Below are 20,316 nucleotides of genomic sequence, written 5' to 3' on the forward strand. Positions count from 1 at the left end.
TTATTCATGGTTAAAAGGTAAATTTTGCATTTTCTCTGAGTATGATGCAATGGTTCAGGCAAGGAGCATCCAATCTTTTGGCTTCCCTGGACCACACTGTAAGAAAAATTATCTTAAAAGCCACACATAAAATACACTAACATTAATAATAGCTGATGAGCTAAAAACAAAACAAAACAAAAATTACCAAAAAAAAATCTCATAATGTTTTAAGAAACTCTACGAATTTGTGTTGGGTCACATTCAAAGCCAACCTGGGCTGCATGTGGTCTGCAGGCCATAGGTTGGACCAACTTGGTTTAGCCCTTCAAGCATGAACTTATGCGAAGCAATCATGAGTAACTTGCTGTCTTCTCTCTATATTCGGGGACTTATTTTTCCTACCCTTTCCAGTTTGGTGATACCTTTTCTTGAAAGCTTTTATTTTAAATAGTGAAGTCATATCTTGTTTCTGTAATCCAGCTTCATATCCAATTCTTTGCAAGGTCTCAAGGGCTGTAAGTGGCAGAGCTAGAACTTGAATTCAAGATTCTCTGTCTCCAATGCTTAGGCTCTTAACCACTCACTGTAGTTCTACTTATCTCATGAGTCTATGGTTTTATAATACTCAGTATTGTGAAATAAATAAATAGATTCATGGACGAATAAAAGGAAAATCTTTTCTTCACAGAGACTTCCATTTATTTTCTAAGAAGCAGAGTTTCAACTTGGCAAAACCAGAGGAAAACATGTACCCAATCAAAACTGAATTGCTTAAATTTTATTTCAAACTGAAAATGTGTCTCTACTAAGTTGGATATGGCCTTAATAATTATGCAGAATTATAACATGTAAAAGTCAAAACTGTCAAGTGATAGAGCTAGAGTTTATTCAGGATATAAAATTAAATTTTCTTTCATCATTGCTCCACTAGCCTCACAGTTGCTAGCATTAAGCAGTTCTTTACAGAGCTACAATATTGCGGTAAGGGTTTTTTGTGTTGTGAGATAGCCACTAGTTTACAAAGCAGAATATATATGTGTGTGTGTGTGTGTGTGTGTGTGTGTGTATGAATTCCACATATATATGTGTGTGCATACATATATACAGATATATATGTGTGTGCGTATATATATGAATTCCACATATATATGTGTGTGTGTGTATATATATACACACATATGTGTGTGTGTGTGTATATATATTCCATACAGTCTTCTTGATCTATGTTTTGAGAGGCCAGGCAGAAAAAAGATGAGAAAATAAAGGATGTGTATTTAATTAGTCTCTAATCCAATGCTAGACATTTGCCCAGTAACTCCCCATGCCTCCTCTACCCTTAATCCAGCCTCTCTCTGTTCTAGAATGACTTTCATCTTCTGGAGACATTGGCACCAGCATGGGCCTGGGAAATGGCAAATGTGCCTTTGTCTGGGTAAGGCAAAGCAGGCTTGCTAGGCTGCCTAACTCTTTTTCCAGGATAAAGACAGAATCAGCCCCTACAAGGGGCCAGCCCAAAATCCATTTAAGTACCTCAACAAATTCTACTGTGCATCAGTCTGTGAAGCTATATAAAACATATTTAACTCTGTTTTATGACCTATTTTGCTACTTTGAGAGCCTTTCCAAACATTAGAATCACTGTTTTCTCCAGAAGGAAGGCGTTGATTGGCCACCTGAAGTCCTGGAAGGCCATTATGGAGACTGGAATTGGTGCGCTCAAGTCGTTATGATTCTCAGGAATCCTCCGTTTCACTACTTGGGTATACACATACTGAAATGATGGTTTCTGTTATTGTTGTGATCATAAGGCAAAATGGGTAATAAATTAGATTCAATTATCTAGAATGTCTATGTAATTGTGGTGCAGTTTTTTTAAATTAATGATAGTTATCAGAATTGTTTCAGTTTCTCAGAATAAAACATCTGAGAAAACTACAAAGAAAGGAACCTTGGATACTTAAGCATGAAAACTGTACATTTTTAATTAAACCAGCATTTATCTAAGCATGTAGAATCGACCCACTCTGTGACTTAGGACTTCATCTTTATAAGTCTCTGTCTACTCATCTATAAATATTACAAACGGACCATGTCACCTACAAATCCCTCATCTCAAAGATCCTATTATTCTAATATGAATTTGTTCCTCAGTTGTCACAAAACATTTAATTCTTATTAGGGGAGAATTTTGCTAAAACACATTTCATAAACATGGATGAATTTGATGTTCAAAACTTGTCAGCTTATGAAAAATCTTGAATGCTAAGAGATTGATATTTTTATTTTATCGAGTTTAAGTGTTACAATTCAGGATAAAAGAGAAAATGTTTGTGAAGTTTTCTTTCTTCCATTGTGTAGATGCAAGGATTTTTTTAAAAAATTAAGAGCAGATGGATATTCAGATATCCAAAAGAGCTGCTTGAAATACTGAACACTGTATTATTAAAGCTCACAAGCTGAGGTTTGCTGACAAGAGGAATAGTCATAAAACATAACCTTTTATTTCATCAAAGAAAGTTATGCCTGCCCAAGATCTGAAGCCCAAAATCCATAAAATGGTTTCACACTGGTGACATTCTATTCAAAACAGCTGTCTGAAAGAAAAATAAATGGGATTTAATCTGCCATAAAATGAATTGCACAATTTGTTTTTCTTGAGGAAGTCATGCCTTTGTGACGCTGGTGAGCTGTAACAGTTTTGCTTCTAAAAGCAGTGTCTCCTTCTATGCCAAACCCATATTAATTCAGCCATGTGAAATTTTCCTACAGAAAAAGCAGTTGGAAAGTCAGAGCAGCTTATCCAACACCTGATGCTTTTCTCTACTTTTAAAAGTATTAGTTTAAAACATGAGCCCAGGATAGACTTTTCATCCAGAGGTAAATAGATTTTAAGATGCTTTGTCATAAAGATTGAAATATATGAAATTGTCAAAGTCAACCATTAATGTCCTACAAAAAAATGGAATTTCATATACTACAAACTAATATTTGAGAAGAGAGCAAAACTGCAAAAGAGTGAAATGTGAGTTAGAAAAATGACAACTAAATGAGATTAATCATCTCTTCAAAATGAAATGCTTATAAAAGGTAAAAGCTACTCATAGGACAAATGTAAATATTTATAAGCCCAAAATTGACTAAGTGAGAAAACTTTTCAATATAGACATTTTAAAGACAATTGAGTAATAGTATGTTTTGCTTACTTCATTCATTTAGTACACATAATACCTTTTACAATAAAATAAAAGAAAGCAAGCGTAAGATTTTTTTTCTACTGTGGAAGTTGCTGTAATACTACATGTGATAACTAAGATACAACCTAACACAGGGTAGACATTGAAACTTAGGTTGTGCCTTTCCATTCCATCACTTCATTCTATCACATATTTTCCAAAATTCTTATATGCGTGTTCAAATTAGCCTGCATGTATTTCATTGTAATGCCATTCTCTCAAACAACTTACATTAGAACATTTCTAACAGCTCTTTTTTGTTAAAGGTAGCTACATAAAAAATGTCTGTTTGCATGGTTCAGCAAATATATCTTTGTAAATTAAATGTAAATCCTAAAATAAACTGAAAATAATTTTAACTGAGATATATTATTATTTTCTTTAGGAGACAAAAGATATTATCTCCATAATAACTTTTTGAAATGTTCTGACTACCAATGCCCTCATTATAAAAGCTAATCCATAATGCAATTTATTAAGAAAATATATATATATATTTTTCTATAGTATCTCAGAATCCTTTACCTTAATTTACAAAATGAGCACCTGCTTAAAACAGATTTCTACTAGAATGAATAAAGCATTGTAGTAGTAAGCATGAGGCTTGTGAATGTGTGTAGTGTTCCTGAAAACTTGAGAGATTATTCACATCCACATTTCAGGAGAAAAGGGAGACAATAAAAAGCTACTGTACACATGAAGGCAAAGGTGAGTCTCAACAAGGATATATAACTATCATTATTTTTGTCAGATAAATTCTGTTGTTTCTGAAGACATTTACATCCTGTGAGATTGAATTTTTAATTTACAAGTAAGAGGGAGAGAAATCTCAAAAGTGCTTTTCTTCTGAGACAGATTCTACTGAAAGCATATTCTGCTACTAATGGGCAATATCCGTCTTTTACAAATGCACAAAGACTTTTTATGAGTTGATTTTTTTATTTTGTAACTTCTCAAACTTTTACCCCTTTATATTGTAGGATAATTTCCCTGACATTGACTGCACATTACTGTGGTATGTTCATACATCTGACCACAGAAAGCAATGTCACTTAATGTCCCAGATTCCCTTACATTCACCAATGTTAAAGTAATTTGTGAACAGAGCCATTAAGACAATCTGCACATTTAAACTTTATGCAACATGATATACAAATATCAGAAAGCAGAATAGCTCCTTTCCATTCTTCAGCATACAATGCTGAATTTCTAAATATACTGTTGTATTTTTTAACATTTGCTTACTTCCTGCTACTAAACAGTATTTGGTTTGATATTGTAGTTTGATTTTTTTAAACACAATTATCCTTGCCATTTTAAATATGAATATTAAATCTAAATAACTCCAAGATTTATTTAGAGTGACTAGCTCTCAATAAATCTGAGACATAAAAATTGCTTGTCTTATAATCTAGTGAAGTACCTGATGGAATACCAGCACTAAAACATTTTTGTCGACTGTCGTCTCAGAATCTTTAAATGCACTTTAGTGTTAGTATTGTGTAATATAAAATAAAACGCACTACCATTCTTCATCGGTTTTACAACCTTTTTCACACTGATGATATCTTCCAACTTCAAATAGTTGTAAAACTTGTGCTGACTGATTTGTCTGCTTATGGAAACTTTCCTTAATGCATACTTGGAAACTATTTGTGTAAAACAGAAATTGAATTCAAGACTTGACATCGTCATTTGTGAAATCATTAAAAATATCCTTGCTATTTTAAAGATTTAAAAACACTTTCAGCCATATGAAGAGTCTAGGATTTTTTAATGGTAATGTAGATTATTATAGGAATTGCTTTGCTATTTCCATGTATATGTAGGTATTCATACATATTATATATATGCATATATAATATTTTTTCCCTGGCATAAAAGTTACTGACTGATTCCCAAGCAAAATAGATTTACAAAGTTTTGAGAGACCTTATTTGTTTAACAAAAAGGGAAAATTGGTAAGGGGATGAGGTATGACAGTAAATTGGAATTAAACATCAAATGCTATAAAATGAGTTCACAAGAAAACAAGGCAAATGTCTACAAATTTTGGAAATTGGCAATATCTAGCAAGGAAATATAACAATTAATGTTACATAAAATACTGTGGATGTCCTTTATTAACTTATAAATCCAATATTAATTGCACACTAAACAGTATAAACAAACAGCAAAATTTATTTTGTAATAACATGTAAGAAACGAGATTTTTGAAGTTACTTATTGCACCCATATTATTCACGGAAGCTTCAACTCCAATTTTGCTTAATTTTAATTTATCTTTTTGAGACAGAGTTTTGCTCTGACACCCAGACTGGAGTGCAGTGGCATGATCTCGGCTCACTGCAACCTCTACCTCCCAGGTTCAAGTGATCATCTTGTCTCAGCCTCCCAAAGTGCTGGGATTACAGGTGTGAGCCACTGTGTCTGGCCATTCAACCCCAATTTTAAAATGCATGACAGTGATTTTGAAACTTTAATTCCTATAGAAAGTACATATAGATATTGTTGAAATGCAGATTCTGATTCATCTGGTGAGGCCTGAGAGTCTGCATTTCTAGCAAACTTCATGCTGCTGCTGCTGGTCCATGCACCACACTTTGGATAGTAAGAATCTGGACTGTCTAAGGAAAAGCAAGCTGGATTTCTTGAAAGTTGTTGGCATTGGGCGGATAGTTACAAGTCTGTTTTTCTCTCTAATGAGTACATGGAGAATAACAGATCTTTCTGAAACTCAAATATTCAACTACTTACCCCTTCTGTCCAGGAGGTGTGAAACAAGCAGAAGCAGAAATGAGTGAGTGTGTGCATGTGTGCCTGTGTTTGTGTGTGTGTACTCGGGTATACAGTAGTGCCTCCATACTTGCATTAAGGTAAGTGTGTCAGCAACTCTCCTGTGACTATCCTCAATTTAGACTTGCATTCATCTAAGCATGCAAAGTTCAGAGAATTGTCAGGTCCAATATACCCTATCTCTGAGGTTAAGCCCCAGCTTATTTCACACATTTCAACATTTTCCATGTGGATGCTGTTAAGGTTGCCTGGAATTTGGAGATAAGCCCAGGATTAGTCCTGCTTTAAAGTCACCATGAAGCCTTGTTATAGGCCTCAAGTTAAGTTGTTAAATGTATTTCTCAGAGTTTACTGGAAAAAAAAAAAATAGCCACACTCACTAACTTTGGTAAGCTTCAGATAGCAAAACACAGCGGTGGTTGTTGAAAACTTACCTACAGGCCTTCACCTTCATGTTTTTATAGATGGTGGACTTATGTTCTGAGGCTAAAATGACATTCTATTACCAAGCTTGCTTTAGGAAAAATGTCTAAACTGAGAACTGCGAGATAGAATATTCACTTTTTTTTAAAGCATTTTGAGAACTAGGTCAATCTTATTTAAGCAGATTTTTCTAAATCACTTGGTAATAGTTTAGAATTATTCTGTAATTATCTAATAATTTGGTATTTTACTTTATTGATATGAACGCCACTATTATAGAATTTAACAATTACTATATACTTATACTTGTTGTAAATATGAATTCCAAGTAATTAGCAAGTGACTCATGCTAATGACATGTCTAAAATATTGGCTTTCCTATATTTTTGGTCATGTATAGCTATTCTATTGATCTGGAAGATATAAAATAAAAGGCAGTAATATTTGATTAAGTCTTGTTAAAGTTTAGTGCTTTTGGCCAAGGATCTTGTAGAGTATCTGAAAAAGTTAATAGTGCAAAGGTGGCAAATACTGAACAGAAATGAAATTGAGATGTATTTCTAAAAATAAATTTAAAGTGTAAAACAAAAAAAAAATTAACTTCCTTAAGGAATCCAACAGAATTCCTATAATTTCCCGTATTTTGAAATTCATCTATCCTACTTAATCTGACTTTTAAAGAGTGGGTGAAAAGAACTCTACACATTATAGGGTTATAGTTTTGGGGAATTTTCTAAGAAAAGTATAAGTTAATTATAGCTTTTAACAGCACAGCTACAGATGTATCAGATAAAAAGGAGCACAAAAAGGTTTTCTCTCTTAGAGGCCCTGTAAACAAGCGATGCCTTGGGGTATCTTCCTTTTCTTGTAGTAGTAAAAACAATCTTGAAAAGGATTCTGCTAAACACTCTTCTAAGGCCATGCATTTAATTTAGATAAATAACATCATCTCATTATTGATTAAATTCTCAGAATTTTATATTACTTCAATGCTTGTAGTAGCTTATTGGCCATATTGGAGATGTTTTAAATGTCAAAGCAGTCCTAATTTCTCCAAATATAAATTAGCATGATACTCTTTAAATGGCCGCTAAATGAATTCTTCTGTTGATTCTGGCGATAGATAAATAAATCGATAAATGGGTAGATAGATAGAGAGATAGATTATTGTGGATCATATTTGATTAAATTAAGAGAGTCTCTTCTCCAAAAAGTATAGACTATTTATACTACACCGGTAGGAGAGTATTTGGTGAGAAGAAATCAATAGTTGAGAGCAATCACTCTCTCATGAGCATGCGATTCACTCAAACATCCACGGCAGCCCTCCATCATAACCTCTCCATGAAGAATCACTATCTTTCTCATTTTGATAAACACAGACACACAGAGAAAGTTAATTTACCAAATATCATACAGTTAATGGTGTTGGGATTCTGACCTGTGTTCATTACATTAATTCTTTATATTTCTCATAATTCAGAAAGCAGGAGTGATGCTTCTAAGTCCATTCAAGTGCTAATATACATCAACCAATACTCTCAGATGAGATTTTCATAATCTAAAGCAAAAACTTGGAAAAAGAGTCTTTCCTATTTTATATAACTTTAAAATTATGATGTATTATAAAATACTAGAGAAGCATTTTATCACCTATTTCTTTCAAAATTTACTTTTACATTTGATTATAAAATTATACTTTCAACTTGATTGCTCGTAAGAGTAGAATATCTCAATGAAAATTTTACCTAAGCATTAAAGTAATGATTATCCCTTAGAAATGCCCATTAGGAAATTCAAAAGTCACCATTAATGTTCCTAAATTAACCATTTTCTGTTATCCCCTTCACTAATTACATTGACAGTCTACTTTCTTCCCAACTAACATGACATACAGAAACATAGTCCACCAAAGCTGCTACTGTACCAAAGGTGACGGTGATTTGGAACCAAGAAAATGTAGGTGCCAGGATTTTCAACCTTTTCAAAGACTTTCAACTGAAAAACATCTCTGAGAAATATTTAACAAGACATGTTCTACACACCATAATTTCCTGCTACCAAGTATTTCTCACTCTATTACCCCCCAGGTCAAAATTCTACTGTAATAAATAGTTTACCAAGATAATCAAAAGTTACACTGGCCTATTTCTCCTAGTACCAGTCAATCACAAAGACCATTCACTTGGCAATCTGCAGCCTCAGATCTTTATCCCCTTTTTCACTTTTTGAAATCAATGCTTTATTAACACATTAAGAAGCAATCTTTAGCCTAAGGTCATAATGACTGCTGTGAAATAGTAACCTCAATTAGAATAAAAAAGTGAATATACCATTTACATTGTTTTTCAAATCTCGGAAAATTTCAGTTTTAGACAGTGACTATTATTAGGTAATATTAAATGCATGCCTACCTGTGTAACACGAGACAAAAACCTCTTTAAAATCAAACCTAAATGACCAGGTTGATAGTTTAAGGATTGAGATGGAGTCTCACTCTGTCACCCGGGCTGGAGTGCAGTGGTGGGATCTCAGCTCACTGCAACCTCCGCCATATTAATAGTGTAGTGTCAAACAACCTCATTTCTGTCACCTAAGTCCCAGTATCTACTGATACTAGGCAACCTCTGGATCAGTATTTAAAAGGAGTGTATAAAGACCAGTATTTTAACTGACTACCTCTGTCAAAGAAACTTCACAATTAGCACATCAAGCAGTCTTTTGCAGAATTTTTGAACACTATGAATAAAAGATGTTTTTGTGACAAATAACATTTCCAAAACTTCAAATTAACATGAATTAAAACTTCCAAAACTTAATTAACCCATGTGATCTCAAGCTGTATTCTCTTTTGAGGCATAAGAATAATATTCAATCAAAATAGTTTACTGTCATTCTTTCTAACAGATATACAGTTAAGTGTAGCTCCTTCATGCAAGAAAATATAAGGTAAATTATAAAATGTACTTTATAGTATATTTATACAATAGAAAGTAAATTACAAAATTATAAAATTTTTATAAGGTAAATATAAAATTATAAAAGTATTAAAACTTATGTTAAATTTTGTAATATACTATTACACTAAATTGTTTCTGTTATTGTTCAGATAGATAAAATAGCTAGAATTACCAAGTAAAAATATGTACCTGTGTCCCTTATAATTTCTAATATTTATGAAGTAACACAAGCACAGCCTGGAGTATGTGTCATACTGGTAAATAATAGAGTAGATACTTTTCAGAAATAGGAACAGATTTTATAGTTCTAACTCAAATATTTTACCATTCACATGTACTTACAATAATATATTTTGCAGTGTTGGTCCTGAAGCTGAAAGTAGAATTTGAGGCATTTTGCCAACACCTGTCTAATTTGCAACAGAGATTGTAATGCAAATTTCTTATAGATTACCAAATGAAACCAATAGCTTCTCATTAAGTTTCTTTTGCATTTGGTCAATATTTTACGAAATCACAACATAGATAAAACTTCATAATCGCCTTTCAGATGGAATCAGAAAGAAGCTCCCATTAACTTTTTAAAAAGTCCTTAATGATTATGTGAATGGTAGCAAAATCAGATAAAATGTTATCAACTGTATCTTACCTCTCTCACTGAAGTCATCTACTAGAATGATTTCTGCTATCAGACTCTCTGGAGTTCGGTTAATTATACTGTGTATGGTCCGCAGGAGTGAAGTCCAACCTTCATTATGAAATGGGATAATGATGCTGGTGTTTGGCAGCCTTTCCAGATACATCTTGTGCTTACAGCTGGAGATGAGGGAAAAAAAAATGGTGTATCAAATGCAAAACTCTTGCATATCTTATTCTGTTGTTTATTCATTATGTTATCAGACAACTGTGGAAACACGACTTGGTCTAATACTTTCCAACCAGAGTTTGTACAGCATGATTGTTATTCTGCTCCATCATGGAATGTATTAATGATCTCCTTTCACACTCACTCTTAATGAAACAACTGTTTTATCCTCTTTGGTATCAGGGTTTCAAATTCGTCAGTTTGTTGAAATGTTGTGCTCTTGTTGATGTACATTTTTCCTGTTGTTATATAATAGAAATAAGGATGAATAATATGCTTTAAAACTGTTTCCATGGAGCACATAATTAAGATTTAGATGGATTTCCTGAAGAGATCTAAAAATTTAACTTCTGTAATATTTATGTTTAATTAGTCAGTTTTAGTCATGGAGTGTTTCAATGGCTGGACAGTATTTAAAGCCTGAAGGGAAAAACAACCATAGCCTCTAAACAGAATAAATTAAAATCTAATGTAAAATAACTGTTAACTGAGCACAACCACATAATAAGATTAAATTAAGATCCAAATCAAGATGTTATCCTATTCCTAGTGAAAACTCCAAAAAGAAATCTCAGATTCATTTTTTTTCATTGTTGGAACCATCTGAGAAGATGAAAAAGAAGTATTTTAAAAATTGTATTCCTTTATTCATTATTTAACCTAATAATTTATTATTTTTAACAATATTCATTAAACAAGTAAATTTTGACATTTTCAGACAATGAAAAGTGTTTGAAAACCCATCAAAATTATAACATGATATGGGCACAAAAACGCTGTAAAAACATGAAATTCATTTTAGGATAACTTAAATGTCAAAAAATATATATAAATATGAAAAAGATCTGTCAGTAATTTCCATGGGAGTGTAGTAAGATAGATGTTTCTGCTTATAATGCACAGATCTGGAAAATAGTGTTTCTGAAGTTCAGCATACCTGGTCATAACTATGTGGAGCCATTGATTCTTCTGAACAAAGTCAAAGAGCCCAACTAATTGTGCTTTGATATATCAATATTCATAATATTGCACCTACTTGTGAGAACCATCACACCTCACAATGTCCTTAGAATGAGGGTGATATTCCCAATGAATCCATTTGTTTTTTAAACATCAGGGCAAGCTATTGTACATATCACTTGCCTATTAATTAAAGAGGACTTGCATTCAGAGTAATATCGTATAAACCATCAACAGGGGCCAGGCACAGTGGCTCATGGATGTAATCCCAGCACTTTGGGAGGCCAAGGCAGGAGGATCACTTGAGTCCTGGAGCTCAAGACTAACCTGGGCAACATAGCAAAACCCCATCTCTACCAAAAGTAAATATTAGCCAGGTATGGTGGCACACACCTGTCATCCCAGCTACTCGGCTGGCTGAGGCAAAAGAATTGCTTGAACCCAGTAGGCAAAGGTTGCAGTGAGATGAGATCGCACCACTGCACAGTCCAGCCTGGGTGACAGAGTGAGACTGTCTCAAAAAAAAAAAAGGAAAAAAGAAAAAAATCAATAGGCTCATGACTTTTCAGAGTCATATACAATCCAATCAGAGAAAGGGTAGACAAGAAAGAATGCAAGACCAATCATGTGTGACAAAGGCTTTCTCTTTCAAAATGTTTTCGATAATTTATATCTGCCTAAGCTCAAATTACTATCAAATTACTCTCACACACAAAATATAAAAGGATCCATTCTATTCATTCATTCATTCATTCATTCATTCATGTCGCAATAATTTACTGAAGATTTGATATAGGTCAGGCTCCAAAGTTGAGGTAAAACAATGAATGAAATCTAGTTCTTAACCTCAAGACATTTATATTATAATGAGAGATACAGAAAGATAAATAGTTACAATTTTAAAATGAAATGGCTAGTGTAGAAGTTTAATAGAGTGCTATAAGATTATTTGAGAGAGGCCCATAAGCCAATTTGGAAAATGTAGAAATTCAAGTGAGAACTGAAGGTGGCCTGCAGAGGACAGGTTCAAAGTGTACGTAGGAAGAGAATTCACACGACTTGGTAACTAGGAGATGTGATTAAAGAGGAGTCTTACATTTTGGACATGGACAACTGATCCGATAAAATACAGAATGACAGAGGAGCCTGTGTGAGGGACGCACTGAAGGTTTCAAAGATTGAGAGCAACGATAATGAATTCAATTTTGACCATGTATTGTTGAGATGTCAAAATGACATCCATTTGCAACTCAGCTTTCATATATCATATACACACCTATCTGTCAATTTAGATGTCTATCTATCTATATATATGTGGGTGCATAGCTCAAGGCAAAAATCTATTTTGCTGGGGGAAGAGGCTCATGAGAGATAAGCTCTAGTAGATGATGCTGGTGCGTCAATGCCTCCTTAGCACTCACCATTCCAGTATAAGCCAAGAGGGTCCTATTATACATCTCTGCAGATAGCAAAGTGAGTACTTTGTCTCATCTCTGCACAAAGGGCAGATCAGAAGTTCTGGGAGAAATTAATTCCCCTAGAGCAAGTATCAACCAATGAATAATGGAAGTTAGAGAATAAATAGTCACATGGTGGGATAACCCTGAGGTGTGTTCTATATTTTCTCCCATAGCTTCCCAGCAAGATTATACCACAGTTGCCCACAGTGATCAGCAGTTTGACAAGGCAACTTTTACTGGTTACTTTCCCTTTTCTGTCTTCCTTTTTCACATTGCCCGCACCACACCACTCTACATTCTGTGATTACCTCCTAAACAGTATTATAGTCAAATTTTTGTTTCAGGGTCTGCTTCTGGAGGAACCCAAACTTAGACATAGGCAAATAAGTTATACCTCACTTGGTGGGAACAGTCTCTTGAATCAATGTCCTGGTCAAGATTCACATTAATCAATGTGCTGGTCAAATAGGCAACACTCTTATTTTTGTTGAGTTGGGAAGGTAGCAGTTTGTTATACTTGGAGATAATTTTAAATAAGTTTTTAAAAAACAGTGATCACACATGCATTTCATCACTTCTTTCAGCTTTTGAATTATTACTGGTGCTCTACTCAGAGACGTCTCTAGGCCTATGAAACACAACTATGAAGACTTTACAGTGGATACATAAAAATGGTCTCATCCTCATTAGTTGATTATTAGTAGTAACATTGCCTTTTTACATTGACATCTGTAACTTATTTTTCAATTAGACTACATTATAAACTCCTTACTATTTCATGCCTGATGATTATGTATCAAATATTGAAAAGTCACATCACACTTTATGATCAAACCATCGAGGTTCAACTGATAGCTTTGCAACTTACTGTCTGTGTGACAATGGGCAAGTTATTTACCCTCTGTAAGATTAACTTTCTCACACAGGATAATGTGGGAGCAAGAAAAAAAAATACCTCTGCATAATGTGCTAATGAGAATTAAATTGGGTCATCTATGTAATGTACTTCATATAGCATCATAGCTAATAATAGCAAGAGTCTAATAAATACTGACATTATTACGGTCATTGTTGTTTAAATTATATTATTTCATTGTCAAATCCTCTGTGGAAGAAGATGTGGAACTAGTAAAGACAGGAACTGCAGAAGAAACAGTGAGAGACATTTAGGATACAAAGATGAATCCATTTCAGTCTCTTCCCTTAAGGGTTCACAGACCAGTGAGCAGATATATAAAATTATTAGACTCAAAGAAGACAAGTGACGTAATAGATGGCACATAGACATTGAGAGCCTGAAGGAAGTGTGACTAACTTTGTCTGATAGAATTAAGGAAATCTTTATCAATGAGTCTGTATGTTGAGAACAGATCATGAAGAATCTTGAAAACGATTCTAAGGAATTTGGATGTTAGCCCGCAGTCAACATGAAGTACTTCAAATATTGTTAATCGCAAGGAAGACTGGATCGTGTTTACATATTCCTTTGGCAGCAGGGCAGACAATGTGTTGCAAATGGCAGAGACTAGAAGCAGAAAGATTAGCCCTTGTAATAATTCTAGCAAAAAATAATGAGGGTGCAGATCTGATTTTCACTCGAAGGAAAGCCAGCTCCTTTGTAAAAGCACTTAATCTGATTGAATTATATTTGGCCATTCTAGCACTTAAGCTGCTCCAAAGAAAAACTGAATCACTGCCAACCTCAGGCATTGGATTCAAGAAGTTGTGATCCAGATGACTACCCCATAGTATTACTAGAAATAGTGAAGCACATCCAGGGCTTTATTAAGGCTCTGCGCCTGCATATTTTAGGTTTGATGTCAAGTCAGGTTGAGAATAAAAGTTTACAAATATGAAGATGATGTACCAATATGGAACTGAGTTTAATAAATAAGTAAAATAAAGTCAAACACAATTTATATGCTTTTTATGGTTACAAATGTGTATAAATTCACAAATAGAAGAAGAAAATAGGGACAAATGAAAACGTGTTGAAATAGGTTTCTAGGAATATGGGTGTAATTATTGCATTTCATATTGCTGTATTATTTTCAGATAAGCATTTGCATAAAATTACCTTGCAGTTTAGGAATAGCTCAGAGGTAAGGACATCTCTTTGTTGAGTTGCAGTTTATATAGATGGATAAAAACTAATCCTTCAAATTTTAAAAGCACCAGGAAGACAAAAGATATAGTTTGAGTTATTTAAAAATTTACTTGAGAGAAATGACAAGTTGTGAAGGCATTTAAAAATCTGAAAAACAACCCTAAATTATTTTGTAAACAATCTGCTAGACCTTTCAAAGTAATGAAACCTCAATGGCAAATTTTCTCATATTCTTCTGTTTTTCCAAAACAGAATAAATACTTTCTGATTTTTTATATTGGCATTTGCTAAACTGAAAGATTTTAAAAATATAGTTCAATAGTATTGTTTAATGCATACTTAACATTTATTCCTTTCATGGTTACATTAATTTATCTTTATTATTTCATTGATTTTATTAAAATAAGTGTTTTTTCCAACAATAAAAAAGGCCAAAAATTAAATTTTAATACAAATACTTGGAATAAATACCAGACTTATCAGTGACTTACTTTTGTGTAAAAGAGATACTTTAGTATGTATGCAACAATGTCAATGTTTATATTATGGGCATTTAGGTGAACTTTCATTTGGAGATCTTAAAACCTTCATGTATTCTTCACCATCACTTAAACATTACTTCTCACTGCCTACTGTTGTGTGTTTTGTTTTGGAAAGAGTGTTAAAACTCACATTTAAAAAATTCTAGCTCTGAGATTGCAGCTTTTGAGTAAAATGTTTGAATGTTTAAATATTTCAATCTTTAGATCATTCTGTTAGCTTATTCAAAGTATGGCTTTATTTTTTGTTTTGTTTTGGTTTTTATTTACCTATATAATAACGATAGTCAGGAGGTTATGTGGTGGTAATAACCACTCCCAAATTTCAATGGCTTAAAATAATAACTATTCTCTTTCTTGCTTCCTTTATCTGTTCAACACTAGTTGGAAGGAGGGTCTCTGCTCACTGTGGTTAGCAGAAATAGCCAACATCTTGACCACTGTCAATAATTGTGGTAGATATAAATGAGAACACTGATGGGTATTAAGCTAGTAATTAGATGGTGTATCCCTAAAATGGCATATTGTTATCTGCTTACAGCTCATTGGTCAGAACTAGTCATGCAGTCCAGGGGCTCAGAATGTGCAGTCTCGTATTGTACAGAAGGAATATAGTCACAAGTATTTGGCAAATGACACTAGTGAAATCAACCATTTCAGTCTTCCACCTTCTTTAGAACAAAACAAGAAAAGAACATTTTACTTCTTGGACAAAATTTAATGGAAAAATGAAAGAGATTGAATTTCTTCACCGATGAAAAACAGAATATTTACAGCCCCATATCTATAGAAGCATGACAAGATGATATTAGAGCTGCAACCACATTTAAGAAGTCATCCAGTTAAGCCCCCCATTTAATTGAGAATTGAGACAGAGTTTTAGAGAGTTAAACATTAATTATTTTACAATCTAATTGGAAAGGCATTGTACCGGGTGAAAAAGTGATACAACGATGAGGCACTGTTCCTGAACTAAGAAGTTTATAGTTTTTCTGAAAATTCAGTAATTATCGCCTACACAGGAGGTAACACAAGCAATGAATAAGAATCCAGCATTCTTCACTTTTGATTACATAATCTTTTGGAAATGTCATTCTATCATTGGCCCTTTAAGGCATCTTTATACTAATAGAGTTAATTAAATTATATAAATATTATAATATTTTAAGGAGGGGTAGGCAATTACTTGATTAGCTCAAACGTTTTTGTGAGATATATGCTGTATCCTCTATAAATATTTTTGTAGATAAACAATTCAATAAAATGTATGACAAAATACCCATCACAAAAAATTTATGATGAACTGTCATTTGAATAGAGGCTCTAACAGTCACTAATATTATATTATCAGGTGGCTAAAATAAGTAGAAATAGTGCCCACTATGCACAATATTCCTATATTGGTTTTGTGTATTTAAATAACAATACAGATTCTTGCTATTTCTGTCTAATATTATTTCCAGGTAAAATTATGTTTGAGATTTCCTCTTTTAGTCAAATGCACTAACAAGGACCATATTTACCTTTCTACTTGATTCAACGGTATTAGTCTGTTTTCATGCTGCTGATAAAGACATACCCAAGACTAGGCAATTTACAAAAGAAAGAGGTTTAATTGGACTTATAGTTCCATATGGCTGGCGAAACCTCACAATCATGGAGGGAGGGAAGGAGGAGCAAGTCAATATACTTACGTGGATGGCAGCAAGCAAAAAGAGAGCTTGTGCAGAGAAACTCCTGTTTTTAAAACCGTTAGATTTCGTGAGACCCATTTACTATCACGAGAACAGCACAAAAAAGACCCTCCCCCATGATTCGATCATCTCCCACCAGGTCCCTCCCACAACACGTGGGAATGATGGGAGCTACAAGATGAGATTTGGGTAAGGACACAGAGCCAAACCATATTACCAACTAAACAACTAGATTTTTAAATATGAAACAATTATTTTCAAGGCATTGAATATCAAGCAACAAACAGTAGTGGCTTTCAGAAAGAGGATACAATTTCCCCTGCTTATACTCTAGCCTGAGATTCCAGGGCATGGTGAATTTAAGAGAAACACAGACAGATCCAAATGATCTCCCTAAGATAAGAAAATGGAGCCAAGAGTCCTGGGGACTAAAGTGGCTAGAGTTTGCAAGATAGAGCACTCTAAAGGAATGAGCTGCACACACAACTTAGGGGATCTGCAGAGTCCTCCTCACATCTTCAGCTAAGCACTGATCAGTGCAAGCATACAAAGGAACAGCCCTGATCTGGGGAATAAAATCCAAGAATGGATTAGAGGAAATAATACCTATCATTTGCATAGGGTATAAAATAATGCTTTTGGAAAATTCGGTGGAATATGGAAAGAGTTAGATGGGTTTTATCTCAGCAGGGTGGCAAATTATCCCTAGCCTAAATACAGCTCTGATCCAACTTAGCTTAAAAGCAAGATCTTATAGTATCAAACTGTTTTCATATAACTTAAATTCATTATGTAACAAAGCTCAATAATATTTATAGTAATACAAAATATTTTTACCTTTGAAGGTAAAATCACAATGTCTGATATCAAATCAAAATTTACAGCCCTACACTTCAAAACTCATTTTATGAGGCCAGCGCTACCCTGATGTCAAAGATGGGCAAAGACACTACAAGAAAGGAAAACTCTAGGCCAATATCTCTGATGAATATAGATGCAAGAATCCTGAATAAAATACCAGCAAACTAACTTCAATAGAGCTTTAAAATGATCATACACCATAATCAAGCTGGACTTATCCCTGGGATGCAAGGATGTTTCAATGTATGAAAATTAATTAATGTGATACACCATATTAACAAAATAAAAAAATAAAACCCATGATCATCTCAATAGATGCAGAGAAAGTATCGACAAAATAGATACATTTTAAAGGTCAAGACTCTCAACAAACTAGAAATAAAAGAAAATTAATTCAACTTAATACATGCCATATGTAAAAAGCCCACAGCTAATATTACATGCAATTATGAAAAATTGAAAGCTTTTCCTCTAAGATCAGGAACAAGACAGAGATACTCAATTTTGAGATTCCTATTCAACACAGAATTATCAATTTTAGCTAGAATAATTCAATATAAAAAAGAAAGTTTTGCTATTGTTGTTTCAAGATGGCCTTAGCCACAGAAAAAACAGCAAAACAGTACATAAAGATCAACACCGTGAGCTTTAATTCAAGAAGAAAAATGGGAATCTACTGGAATTGTGAAGGACACCCCAGATCCCAAAGAGAAGACTATGTACAAACAGCCCCTGTGACAGCATCTGGCTGTCAAAAGTGAGTCAAGTGTTGATACATGAGAGGGGCAGAGAGTTATCCTTTGTAACTCACCTTTCCACTGGGTATTTGTCCAGGTCAAGGGAGACCACTTTGTTTCTCCCAGCTTTGGAGCTAACTTGGGGAGAGACTTGGAGAAGCTGAGAGGGGAAGACATTGGGAAAAGTGGCAGCATTTTCCCTGACCTGGGGTTGAGAGCAGGATGCCGTTTTTAATCCAGGAGCATACAGAGTCGGTCACTCTTTGGCAACCCAAGTGTAGCCACCCAGGTATTTTAGTCTCAGGTCAGGGATTGAAGTGCTTGCTCTGGAGTTTGGTAGGAGCCTCCAGAGCCAGAATTGAGCAGCAAATGTGGAAAATGCCCCAGGAGTAGGCACTGGAATTGTGCCCTCCCCTTGCCACAGGTCTAGGGCAAGAGAAGAACTACTGCAACCATGATTTCTCCTGGGTGAGGAGACTTGCAGCCAGGGCCCACTTGGTGACCTGGCAACTCTGCCTCTGTGTGTGTGTGTGTGTGTGTGTGTGTGTGTGTGTGTGTATGTGCGTGTGTGTGTGCATGTGTGTGTGTGATTGCTGGGTGCCCCAGTCTGCTCCCCTGAGATCAAGATACAGAGAGGTCTTCTCTACTCCATGCTCAGAAATATCTCCAGACATTCAGAGCATATGCTCACCTGGATTAACAGCCTGAGCTGTCCCACCCTTCTTATGCAGAGACCATAGTGCGCAAAGCACTCTCTGTTTTATGCCCAGGCAGATCTCCAGGCATTCAGAGAGCTCACTCATCCATATCAACAGCCTGAGTGTCAACCACTTCTGTGGAGAGACCATGTGAAGTGAGGCCCTCTCCCCTCCATGACTGGACAGATCTCTAAGCTTATAGAACATCCACCCTCCTGGATTAAGACTTTAGGCTGCCCTTCCTCCCTGTGCAGAGAAGTTACCGCTCAAGAGGTTTCCCAGCTCCAGGCCTATGCACATTTCTTGGTGCTTGGTGGCTGCCCCCTGGATTCTCCCTTCAGGGAATCTTTAGGCAGACCTACCTGGCCTGACTCTGTCCATCTTGGCTCACCCCCTGTAGCTGAGCAGGGAGTTCAGGCCACTGTGTATGCCAGGAATCAGTCCGTTGCCTCAGGCATATCTCGCAGTAAACAAGGATCAAATATATATACCCAGCCACATTGGCCACAGCTGGCTTTTACCCAGAAGTGATATCTACTGGCCTGTAGCTGGAACTGCACAGCCCAATATAAAACCACACAACTTCTGCCAAAAGACCCTATCCAACATTCTCTACAGTCATATCCCCTAGGAACGGGGTAGAGGGAAAGAACATAAAACATTATAGGGAAAGAGAGAAAAAAAATCCTATTCACACAAAAATAATTACAAAAGTTAGAAGTGCCAGGATCTCCAGATGAAAAGGACCCAGCATAAGAATTTTTAGCACCAGAAAAAAAAAAAAAAAATTGAACATTGTGACAGCACGGAAGGATCACGCTCGCTCTCCAGCAATAATCCCTATCCAAAATAGAAACCCCAACATGGCAGGTAAAGAATTGGATAGCAAGGAAGATGAATGATATTCAAGACAAGGTTGAAAATCAACACAAATAAACTTCCAAAGAAAGCCAATAAATGAAGGAAGAGATTAACATCTTAAAAAAATAACCAGAGTTTCT

At 34.8% G+C, this 20,316-nt stretch overlaps 1 protein-coding gene across 2 annotated transcripts in view; it reads right to left on the minus strand.

Moving 5' to 3' along the window:
- The window catches only part of GALNTL6 (polypeptide N-acetylgalactosaminyltransferase-like 6), a 1,310,737-nt gene that overhangs the window by 757,694 nt on the left and 532,727 nt on the right, over positions 1–20,316 (minus strand). For both annotated transcript variants that reach the window (XM_011986093.1, XM_011986094.1), the window contains one exon: positions 10,044–10,210. In XM_011986093.1, coding sequence (XP_011841483.1) covers positions 10,044–10,210 — 167 coding nt within the window. The remainder of the gene's footprint in view (positions 1–10,043; positions 10,211–20,316) is intronic.

This window comes from Mandrillus leucophaeus, unplaced genomic scaffold (assembly GCF_000951045.1).
Source record: "Mandrillus leucophaeus isolate KB7577 unplaced genomic scaffold, Mleu.le_1.0 Scaffold292, whole genome shotgun sequence".
Classification (NCBI taxonomy): Eukaryota; Metazoa; Chordata; class Mammalia; order Primates; family Cercopithecidae; genus Mandrillus; species Mandrillus leucophaeus.